The following is a 12,351-nucleotide window of genomic DNA, read 5'->3' as shown; positions in this document are numbered from 1 at the left end:
AGCTGTTCCTAATAAACTGGCAGCTGAGTGTTGTTCAGCTTTCAGTGTATTTTATCATTTAAAAACTAATAATTGAATTCATCTATTTAAAAAAGGGTGTTTGTGTATTTGACCTGTTCATACGTTGTTAAAAAGTTCTTCCTCTTTGTGCAGAAATCAACATCCTCAATCTGCAAGTCATGCAGCACAAGCTCTCAAAAGGCCTTTAAGGTTCAAATAAAAGCAAACAGTCTAAGAAAATACTCAAAATAAATCATTTTAAAATATAAAAAAACAAGACAAACCCTCAGAATTAGATAAATGTGTCCTTTAAAACAATTTTCGTAAGTTTTGCTGTGGATAATAATGGTCTGAAGAGAACAAATCGTGATGATTTTAAAATAGCAGAACTAAAATATAAAATAGCAGAATTGAAATATAAAAAAGCAGAATTAAAATAATATAAAATAGCAGAACTAAAATATAAAATAGCAGAATTAAAATAGTATAAAATAGCAGAATTAAAATAATATAAAATAGCAGAACTAAAATAATATAAAATAGCAGAATTAAAATAGTATAAAATAGCAGAATTAAAATAGTATAAAATAGCAGAACTAAAATATAAAATAGCAGAATTAAAATATAAAAAAGCAGAATTAAAATAATATAAAATAGCAGAACTAAAATATAAAATAGCAGAATTAAAATAGTATAAAATAGCAGAATTAAAATAATATAAAATAGCAGAACTAAAATAATATAAAATAGCAGAACTAAAATATAAAAAAGCAGAATTCAAATAATATAAAATAGCAGAACTAAAATATAAAATAGCAGAATTAAAATAGTATAAAATAGCAGAATTAAAATAATATAGAATAGCAGAATTAAAATAATATAAAATAGCAGAATTAAAATAATATAAAATAGCAGAACTAAAATAATATAAAATAGCAGAACTAAAATATAAAAAAGCAGAATTAAAATAATATAAAATAGCAGAATTAAAATAGTATAAAATAGCAGAATTAAAATATAAAATAGCAGAACTAAAATATAAAATAGCAGAATTAAAATAGTATAAAATAGCAGAATTAAAATAATATAGAATAGCAGAATTAAAATAATATAGAATAGCAGAATTAAAATAATATAGAATAGCAGAATTAAAATAATATAGAATAGCAGAATTAAAATAATATAAAATAGCAGAATTAAAATAGTATAAAATAGCAGAATTAAAATATAAAATAGCAGAATTAAAATAGTATAAAATAGCAGAATTAAAATAATATAGAATAGCAGAATTAAAATAATATAGAATAGCAGAATTAAAATAATATAGAATAGCAGAATTAAAATAATATAGAATAGCAGAATTAAAATAATATAGAATAGCAGAATTAAAATGATATAAAATAGCAGAATTAAAATAATATAGAATAGCAGAATTAAAATGATATAAAATAGCAGAATTAAAATAATATAACATAACATTGGAGATCATGCCTAGTTTCCGTATCTGTGCCGTACTTAACGACCCTCCTGAAACCACATTCATCACCATTCTTGTAAATGTTTTAAACGATCAGAGCCATATTCTGAAAGCATGAGATCCACAATGGGCCCTTGTGATCCTTCAGCTGGTTTACTCCCTTTGCTACACATTCCTGGTCGTCTTCTATCGGTTAAAGCCAGTTTTTCTACGTCTACGTCTCACCTGAGCAGTGTTGATACGTAGTTAAGGTGTCAGGATGTTACTTTTTGTGGTGTGCAAAGGAAATTGAACGAAGAAGATATTAAGGCAGGTTTTAGAGCCTGTTTGCCTGGACTGAAACGTCTATCAATAATTTACACTCGGCCACGGTGGTACCACTTCACCTCAACCCAGGATTCACATGCAACTTGGATTTACGGTTTATAAACTAGGAACACAGTGATAAATTGCAAATTAAACACCTGGCTTAACAAATGTGCCTTTCAAAACCAACTTTCACAACCTAAGGCTGGTCTCTTAAGTTTAGTAACATTTCTTCTTGAACTGAGTACTTTCAAAGCACAAGTCTTAACATTTAAAGCAAGATGCCTGAATATTAATAAATTAATATCAATTTTGAATTCGAACAAGTCATCCCAGCCCATGAGATCTGTAACTATAATTAATTAGATATTATCTTTATTATTTATTTCTTCTTGCATTTCAGAATTGTTTTCCTTTCTAACCCAGAATGTAATAAGGCACTTAAACGGACTAATGGGCTCAGTTTTGACGCATTATATTATCGTGTGCAATTGCTCAAATACTACAACTTTAGCAACGTATAAGTTTAGGCCCCATTCTTTCTTTCTTAGTTTCTCATGAACAAAGGGAGAGGCCAGATGAAAACAGGAAGGTTTGGGTGTTGAGGTGAATCTGCTAGTCATCCAACAAGCAGAAGTCTTCGTCTTATCTTTATCTCTTGTTGACTAAGCTATTAACGAGCTCACACAACGCTCTGCTGCAGGGCGTTCCCACTGAAGTGTGTTTGTTGTTGCACGAAGGCACATCGTCTTTGACATAAAGGCCACATCTGGTTTCATAGCCACCTACAACTTATTGTACGTCTTCGGGGGATACAAGACTAAGAATAAAGCATCGTCTCGTACATATGATCCTCTCTGAAGGCTAAACTAAAGCATGATGTGTTGACACGCTGACGTCGAGTTTTGCTCTTTGTTAGACATTTTTTTCAAGCAAGCATTAAATAATATGGTCAATAAAGTGTTTAGAATGATGAGAAATGTCAATCCCAATGTCCCAGAACCCAAGATGACGTCTTCATATTGTCTCATCAGTCAAAAAACTGTTTATATATTCAGCTTATTATCTCCATGTCTTTTTTTTGTATAATTTTGTATGTCTTACTTGTTTGCGCTATGTGTGTATCTACAGTGGAAAATAATTTCATCCTGGAGGACAAAAAATAAACTGTTTTGGAGCTGGAACGAGGGAATGTTTAGCATTTATGCTTAAAAGTTAAGTAAATCAATTAAACAATAATCACAATGGTTGCCTGATTTAATTCAATTTGATAAGAGTTTCTGGCTATTGAGGAATTGTTTCAGCTCTTTGTGCAGTTGGTGATGTTTTCTTATGTGAACCCTCAGAGCAGGAGCCTTTATGGAAAGGTATTATATTTCTGCATTTTGCTTTGCTTCCAGCATTGATGCTTCAAAACACACACTACATATAGTTTTATATACATACTGTAGAGCTCTTAGATCAAGTAAACTACCAGTATTATGAGCCTGTATATACAGTATTTAGCAAAAAAGCTGACATGTATATAGATAGGTTGTTGTCAAGCTTACTAATCTTTAACTGTACATATTCCTATCAGCATGTAAAGTTGAAAGCTAAAGTTTATATACTATAAGGTCGACTGTAGTTTCCGTGGAATCGGACAATACATTTACAAAAACATCCTTGCTATGTGACGTCTACTGTAAGTGTGAATGGGTTGTGTTGACAAGGTTTGCTGATATTAATCACTATTTGATGATTTGCTTCTACATTTACGCCCAGAAGAGCTAATGCCTACTGTATTCTTCTTCACTTTAGGTTTAAAAGCAAAAGTGCACTTCTGTCTAGGGACGTCACAATACCAGAAATGTAGAAGTGTATTCCAAGATTCTCAATACCCGATTTGATAAATGAAATTAAAAGATCCCATGTACTTCAACACACACTCCATTATTTTAGTTTGCATATTGGTTTTCTTTAGGATGTTAAAAAGGGCGTAATATAAATCTCTTTTATATTGCTCTGAAAACATCTGTATTTTTTCAAGTTTCTTGCCAAAAACTAAATTTTATAAGATTACATTTGAACACATCTTAATAATGTTTAACCTTTGCACAATAGTCATTTTTACTGAATAGAACTTGAACACATCATAATGCAACTCAATGCAACCTCAGTTAACGTTAGCTTTTGCTCCGTTATTTAGGCAAACATGACTGTGCATCTCTACCTTCCTCTTTAACTTCTCAAATCATGCTGAGAAAACACCGTACCCCTTTTTCTAATCTTCCTCTTTCTACTTTTTGAAAGACATGTTCTAATAAGGGTATGAATAGGGGTGAGGGGTTTGGCCATGTTCCGCCTGTCCCTCTATAAACAAAAGGTTCCTTCCATCTGACTGTTCACTGCAGCAGCATCTGTCGTACATCGTTCACCACCAAAGCAGGTAAACGCAATCAGAAGGTGTAAATACTGAAACTAATTATTATTTTCATTAATGATTTATCTGCTGATGATTTTCAGAATTAATAATTTGTTCTGTAAAGTATCAGAAGATAGTGAAATATACCAATTAGACCCTGCTGGCAACAGAAATGAAAAAGGTATTTAATTATCATCTTCTTTGTAAAGATATTTTTAATTGTATCCAACATTGTGTTGAATGGACTAAACACGGCCCCCACCTGCAGCAGACTCATCAGTGCTGCATGTTAAAACCACTCGGCTAATAAACCTGATCTGTGTGCAGATGGCCGGCCTGTGCTGGATGGCTCTGGCCTTCTTCCTGTCTGCTGGAGACAGTTTGGCTGCTGTGGACCAGAGCTGGCTCGCAAGTGTCATAGAAGGCATCAAGAATGAGTAAGTCCACTACTACTACTACTACTACTTATTACTACTTACTACTACTACTACTACTTATTACTTACTACTTACTACTACTACTTATTACTTATTACTACTTACTACTTACTACTTACTACTTATTACTACTACTACTACTACTACTACTTATTACTACTTACTACTACTACTACTACTTATTACTACTTACTACTACTACTACTACTTATTACTACTACTTACTACTACTACTACTTATTACTTATTACTACTACTACTTACTACTACTACTACTACTACTTATTACTACTTACTACTACTACTACTACTTATTACTACTACTACTACTACTACTTATTACTACTTACTACTACTACTACTACTTATTACTACTACTACTACTACTACTTATTACTACTACTACTACTACTACTACTTCTTATTACTACTTACTACTACTACTACTTCTTATTACTACTTACTACTACTACTACTACTTATTACTACTACTACTTATTACTTACTACTACTACTACTTATTACTTACTACTTACTACTTATTACTACTACTACTACTTATTACTTACTACTACTACTACTACTACTACTACTTATTACTTACTACTACTACTACTACTACTACTTATTACTTACTACTTACTACTTACTACTACTACTACTACTTATTACTTACTACTACTACTACTACTACTACTACTACTACTTATTACTTACTACTTACTACTTACTACTTATTACTACTACTTATTACTTACTACTACTACTTACTACTACTACTACTTACTAATTCTACTTATTACTTACTACGACTACTACTACTACTTATTACTTACTACTTACTACTTACTACTTATTACTACTACTTATTACTTACTACTACTACTTACTACTACTACTACTTACTAATTCTACTTATTACTACTACTACTACTACTACTTCTTATTACTACTTACTACTACTACTACTACTTCTTATTACTACTTACTACTACTACTACTACTACTTATTACTTACTACTACTACTACTTATTACTACTACTACTACTACTTATTACTTACTACTACTACTACTACTTATTACTTACTACTACTACTACTACTACTACTTATTACTTACTACTTACTACTTACTACTTATTACTACTACTTATTACTTACTACTACTACTTACTACTACTACTACTTACTAATTCTACTTATTACTACTACTACTACTACTACTTCTTATTACTACTTACTACTACTACTACTACTTCTTATTACTACTTACTACTACTACTACTACTACTTATTACTTACTACTACTACTACTACTACTTATTACTTACTACTACTACTACTACTACTTATTACTACTTACTACTACTACTACTACTACTTATTACTTACTACTTACTACTTATTACTACTACTACTACTTACTACTACTACTACTACTTATTACTTACTACTTACTACTTACTACTTATTACTTACTACTTACTACTTATTACTACTACTACTACTTATTACTTACTACTACTACTTACTACTACTACTACTTACTAATTCTACTTATTACTTACTACGACTACTACTACTACTACTTACTACTACCTACTACTACTACTACTACTTACTACTACTACTACTTACTACTACTACTACTACTACTACTACTACTACTACTACTACTACTACTACTACTACTACTACTACGACTACTACTACTACTACTACTACTACGACTACTACTACTACTTACTACTACTACGACTACTACTACGACTACTACTACTACTACTACCTGTGACTCTTAAACAACAGATTTCTTCATACGTTAATGATAAAATTAGTGAAAAACGGCAATTTTAGAAAGAAACCTTTGTTTTTTGGAAATACATAAAATACACATTGATTATACAGAATATTAATTTCAATATCCATTTTCTTGCATGTCGTTTTCTGCACAACTTGATTCAGTCAGATAATTCAGTGGTTTTCTTTTTCTAAATTCACATAAGTTATCTACATACCATAGGACCTTTAAAAAGTATATACTTTTTATTAACCAGTATAACCAGTTTTTATTTATATATATATATATATATATATATATATATATATATATATATATATATATATATATATATATATTCACTTCTCATTAAGTGTATTGGCATTAACTATATTCCTGTTTACATTCAGTTTATTCTTTATGCATTTACATTACATCTATCTACCACAAATATTTATTATTTCATTTTATATTTTAACACTAGCACTATTTTATGTATTGGATTGGATTGCTCATTAAATGTTTTCTTTTGGCAGGTATGCACTCGGTGACACCTTCAGTCTGGCTGTGAACGTCCCACAGAACCAAGACATAAATGATCTTCAGCAAGTCTTTCAGGATGATCCAGCAGACAAAGTGAAACAAACGGTTTCACAGGGTCAAGTGTACCGGGGCACACGGGTGGTGGCAGCAGCACAATCACAGGCAGTGTCACGTGTTCTAGAAAACATACAACCCTTCGTTAAAAGCAGTCAGGGCAATTTCCTCATCATCTACTCTGAAAAATCCCCATGTGGCCCGACGTGTACAACAAATGCAAATGATAACAGTACCTCTGGCGAGATAAACGACATCATTCAGAACTGGAGTGGTTATGCGTTTGTGTTTTCTAGAGTAGTCAAAGTTCCTGCTGCAGACACGTCTCAACTGTCTGAATCCTTTAAACGACTTGGGATTTCTAAACTTGGGCTTGATAACATATTCCGTTGTTATAAACCTAGAGATGATCCTTTTCAGTGCAGCAGCTGCTCCTCAGGTGGAGATGTTACACCTTCATGTGTTGCAAACGATGCCCAGTCAAATCAAGAACAGGGCGTAAGTGAGTCAACAGGCACAGACACAGGCGAAGAAACAGCACCAGGAGAAGAAATGGGCGCAGGCATAGGTGGAGGAACAGGCGGACGAGTGAGCAGGTGCAAAGGACGTGGCAGTCGTAAAGGAGGCTGTAAGCGTAGAGGCGGCGGTCGGCGTGGAAGAGGTGGGGTTAAGAGACAATGCAAACGTACCGGAGGCTGTAAGCGTAGAGGTGGCGGACGGCGTGTAAGAGGTGGGGTTAAGAGACAATGCAAACGTACCAGAGGCTGTAAGCGTAGAGGTGGCGGTCGGCGTGGTAGAGGTGGCAGGGTTAGGAAAGTGCGGAAGCAAAGAAGAGGAGGAAGAGGTGGAAGAAGGGGTAACCCTCGAGGGGGGCGCAGAGGCAAAGGTAAACGAAGGGGCAATTTTAGAAGACGCAGCAACCGTAGAGCAGGAGGTAGAAGCAGGAACAGGCGTAGAAGCAGGCGTGGGTGGGGACTGCAATAATACAAGGATAATAACTTTGTAAGGACTGAGCAGCACCCCAATGAAGCTTACTGAGACAAAACAGTGCCTTATGCTTAATAAAAATGCACGCATTTCTTTCCCTTCGTACAGATTTAATGACTCCCTTCTCGCCCATTTGACATTTTTAATAAAACACCTGAGTTTTGGCTCTGATACGGAAAGGATCCATTCTTGTTCACATCCAATGTTTTTGTTACCTGATGCTGCGTTCACACATTCACACTCAACGGCTTATTTCAATTTTTGTATCCAAATTGAACTGATGTTCTTGACTTACATTATTACACTGAGGCAAAAAAGAAGGGTTCATGTAAATTCACCTCAGTATCTTTTGTGATTATATAATTGTACTCTGTACTTCTGTAAAGCCTTGCTGTAACAAAACTTCTGATGTTTGTGTTCTTTCAGATTAAAGCTTAGCTCAGCATCTATTCTGGTCTGTCTGTGTGTCAATCATTTGGGAACTCCTGCATTCCAGTACTATGCCCTAAATATAAATGTAAGCGTAGAGCCCTGTAATTAGTTGACTGTTAAATAGAGACTAATCATATAATTTTGTTGTTGATGCAAACTGTATTTACAAGTCAGGAATAATTACTGTAACTCCCATACCACGATATTCCATATGTACGATGTTGCATGCTAACAGCCGATTGTTAACAAAGCTCCAGGAACAGCAACAGGCTTTGACGCTCACGATGCATATTCTCACAATGCAGAAATAAATGTCTCTGATTTCACATTATCTTTGAATATTTGGAGATAAATTGGCCAGATGTTGTGCCGGAGGTTCCCCACACCTGCCTGAGGGCATGTGGCACGCTACTGTCCACAAACTTGATACAAAACACACAATCCCCAAAGACAGCCTACACAAACAAATCATCATCATTTGATGCCGGAAGAAAACCACATGTCACAACCCGGCTCGAGGCTGACCTGAGTAACTAAAAATAATGTTTATTTTACATAACTAATGACACATTAGTGTAAAGATAAACAACATTTAACAAAACTAAAGCCCGGAGAGAGTCGGTCCAGGTGAGGCCTGCTCAGAGATATTTGTCATAAATTTCCTAAACCAAATAGCAAGATATCTCATCTTTGTACGTCTTCTTAATTCTTGAAAAACAAGTTTAAATAAGGTCATGTGCCACTCAATGGGTTTGGCCATGTTTAACTTCTCCTCTATAAAAACACCTCTTCCTCTTACTGTATTCACAGAAGCAGCACATTTACACCCAACTCTAAGAAAACAGAAAAACTGGACAGCATCTACAGACATATTTTCCAACAAAGAAGGTAACAGATTTTCACTTGGCTGTATTTAGTCATTCTAATGAGAATCCTATTGTCCCAAAATGCATTTAACACCGAATGTGTCGTCGACGACACATTTTGCAAGCAAAACTTTGGATTACCGTAACTATGTCAAAGTTTGCGCAATCGAAAAAAATTTCAACGGTTTCTGAAAGCTGAGACTCTGCGCTTTGCGGCATATATCAACTCATTACGGTAACTTCACTTACGGCCCTCCGGAAGCCCGCGAAACAGCGCCTTCGTTGTGAGCGAATACACACAGAGCGCTGGAGAGACACAAACAACACCGCGGAGAAATAGAGCCGGAAAACAGCGGATTGAATTCAAATGGAAGCAAGACGGTATGTAAATCAACACTTGTATAGCGTTGTGACTTGTTTAGAACAGTGTACCAAGTCTGTAAGATTGTACTAGGTGTGTAATTGTACTTTATATGCGTAAATGTGCGCGTCTTCTTCAAGTAGCTTGCGTCCTAGCCGAGGCTGTGTACAAGCTTTAGCTGGAGAGGAGGAGGTGTTACCAGAGATCACGAGGTCTCACCAGAGATCACATTCAGGCCTGTAGATGGAGCTGTGGGGATGCTGGATGATCTGGTGACGCTGTCAGACACAGAAGCCCCTCACCACATCACACCACAAGATGGCAGACTGAGGCAGAGCCCGATGATGAGTCCCTCAACCACCCCAGGCGCCCAACCCCCTCTCGATATGGGAAACCCAGCACCAGGTGACATTTATTCCCACTTTGATGCTGCAGTTTTCAAACTCCTCTCTGAATACACAAACAAGAATGCAGCCAAAAGCCTGGAGAGAGGGAGACAGTTCACCTGGACTGAAATAACTCCAGAAGAAATGAAGAAGTCCACAGGCATGTTGCTGTACATGTCATTTTTGGACCTGCACAAAGATGAGCAACTTTTGGTGTAAGCAAACCATTTTCCATGTGTCATTCCCTGCCACTGTCATGTCCCCAGACAGTTCATGGCCATTTGATCTAATCTTCATCTGAGTGACCCAGAGAAAACAGGAGCAACAGGAACAGTCACTGGCAGTACCACCAAGACCTCTGCATGTGAAGGGACACTGAGAGAGGAGAGAATTACCCTGTGTGGGGAAAAACGCCTGGACATATTTTCCATTTTATGGCCTGTTTTTGCAGATGTAAGAGTAAAAGACTCAAAACTTTTACTGGATATAGTTGTATACATTTCAAACTTCAAATGTAACATGTTAAATCTCTTATTCATGTACATTTGCTGTGTTTTTTGTTCACTAAACCACTAAACTCAAATTCCGCTTTTGTATTTCTCTTCATTTTAAACTGTTATTACACTCTCATAACATGCAATAAATTGTAAATGACTGCCAGATATGGAAAGTTCCAGTTATTGTTGGAAAATGGGCAAAAGCACTTACTCACAGGACATTTCCTGACCTTTTTTATAGTCAAAATAAGCAAAAAAGTCCAGGCGAAAATGTTGAGGCTTTTTTGCCTTAGGTGTTAAAGGGTTAAAGGACTGTAGGGGGAAAAACTTAATTTCTGCACTTTATAACTTGTTTATATCTGCGTCCCCCGAGTCCTCCGAATCGAAACTTAAACATTGGAGGATTTGCAAGAAGACCTTTCAATTGATGAGTGGGAAGGTGCCTGCAAGAAAGCACAATCACAAACAGCGAATACCCGTCTTAAGCTCTTACAATATAATTGGCTAATGCGTACATATATTACTCCAGAAAAGCTAAACAAGTTTAATGGTAATATCCCAGACTTATGTTTTAAATGTGGACAATCCAAGGGAACGTTCTTCCATTGTATTTGGGAGTGTACCAAGATAAGAACATTTTGGGAGGAGGTTAAATGTATGATAGAAGAGATTCTATCATTGCAGTTAAGCATGGAGCCCAGGCTTCTTGTGTTAGGGTGTTACCCACAAGAACACAACATAAGGAAGAAAGAACAAATCTTTTTAAATCTCTATCTGCTACAGGCAACACGTATGATAGCACTTTCATGGAGAAATGTAAACAGTCCAAGTATTGGTAAATGGCTAAAAGAATATAAATAGAAAAAATATATATATGGCACATTTCACAATAGATATGCAACCTCTATCATATACCAAGCCCAATAACACTGACGAAATATAATTTCGTAGGCTCTTTAAAGTCACTTCTTCCAGCAGCAAAACACAAAAGTTAAGATCAAATAATAATGTATTGACTGATTTAATCATTTATTTGACCCTATTTCAGGGTCTCTCTCTAAATAGTGATACATACATTCATGCCATGTTCATTGGTATTTAAACTGGCTTCATATTGTATGTGTATTTCTTTGATAAATTTTCAGATTTCAATGGGGGCCAAAAACTAAACTAATCTTTCCACTCTTACTGCACACACAAGCAAGACAGCTGGATGTTATTTGAGTCTGCTTTAAAATGTAACAAACACATACGCTCTGTGATTAGTATCACCATCAACATTGAGATCACCAGTATTCATTGATTTAAGAGACAAAATATGTTTATTGCAATTTCACATTCAAATAAACAGATGACTGCTTTCACTTGTTGTGATACATTCCTGCTAATGTTCAAATCTGTGCATCAAAGTAAGAGTGTGTCTCCTGTAAGCCAAATATAATAGAATTGTACCAAAACCTTTTACTCAGAATTAAATGAGCAGCTTTCACATTCACATCATGAAGTGATTCCTGCTCATTCAGAGCTCCAGACTTTTGACATGGTGTGCAGGCGGGACCTCGATACCGCAGCTGCAGCCCCCCGATCATTGAACTCTTACGTAAGTAAAGGATCTGAACGCTTCAGAGATATAACAAGCAATAGATAGATGATGCAGCTGTGCCTCTCGTCATACTTAATTGATGTCACTTTAAAATGGCAGCTCAGAGGCACAGATACTTCTTTTCTTTGTTATGCTGGTGTCCTTGCCTTGAAGAGGATGCAAGGAAAGGAATCAAAGATGTACAAACTTGGAAATGGAAAAGGCCCTTTAGTCTTGT

At 35.2% G+C, this 12,351-nt stretch overlaps 1 protein-coding gene across 2 annotated transcripts; it reads left to right on the top strand.

Moving 5' to 3' along the window:
- The first annotated feature begins 4,154 nt into the window (after window positions 1-4,154).
- Window positions 4,155-8,439, top strand: LOC115012005 (uncharacterized). 2 transcript variants are annotated; one of them, XM_029437389.1, is made up of 3 exons: window positions 4,155-4,211; window positions 4,515-4,624; window positions 6,942-8,439. In XM_029437389.1, the coding sequence occupies exons 2-3, from the start codon at window positions 4,515-4,517 to the stop codon at window positions 7,984-7,986; spliced, it is 1,155 nt and encodes a 384-aa protein (XP_029293249.1). In that variant the 5' UTR covers window positions 4,155-4,211; the 3' UTR covers window positions 7,987-8,439. The 2 variants fall into 2 exon arrangements, with proteins under 2 accessions (XP_029293249.1, XP_029293240.1); XM_029437380.1 differs by lacking the exon at window positions 4,155-4,211 and adding an exon at window positions 4,232-4,368.
- The last annotated feature ends 3,912 nt before the right edge of the window (window positions 8,440-12,351 follow it).

This window comes from Cottoperca gobio, chromosome 1 (genome assembly GCF_900634415.1).
Source record: "Cottoperca gobio chromosome 1, fCotGob3.1, whole genome shotgun sequence".
Lineage (NCBI taxonomy): Eukaryota > Metazoa > Chordata > Actinopteri > Perciformes > Bovichtidae > Cottoperca > Cottoperca gobio.
This window is presented reverse-complemented; position numbering and strand designations above follow the sequence as displayed.

Coding starts and splice junctions, on each gene's coding strand:
- LOC115012005 (XM_029437380.1), top strand. Junction 4,625..6,941: donor ATAGAAGGCATCAAGAATGA/GTAAGTCCACTA, acceptor TTCTTTTGGCAG/GTATGCACTCGGTGACACCT.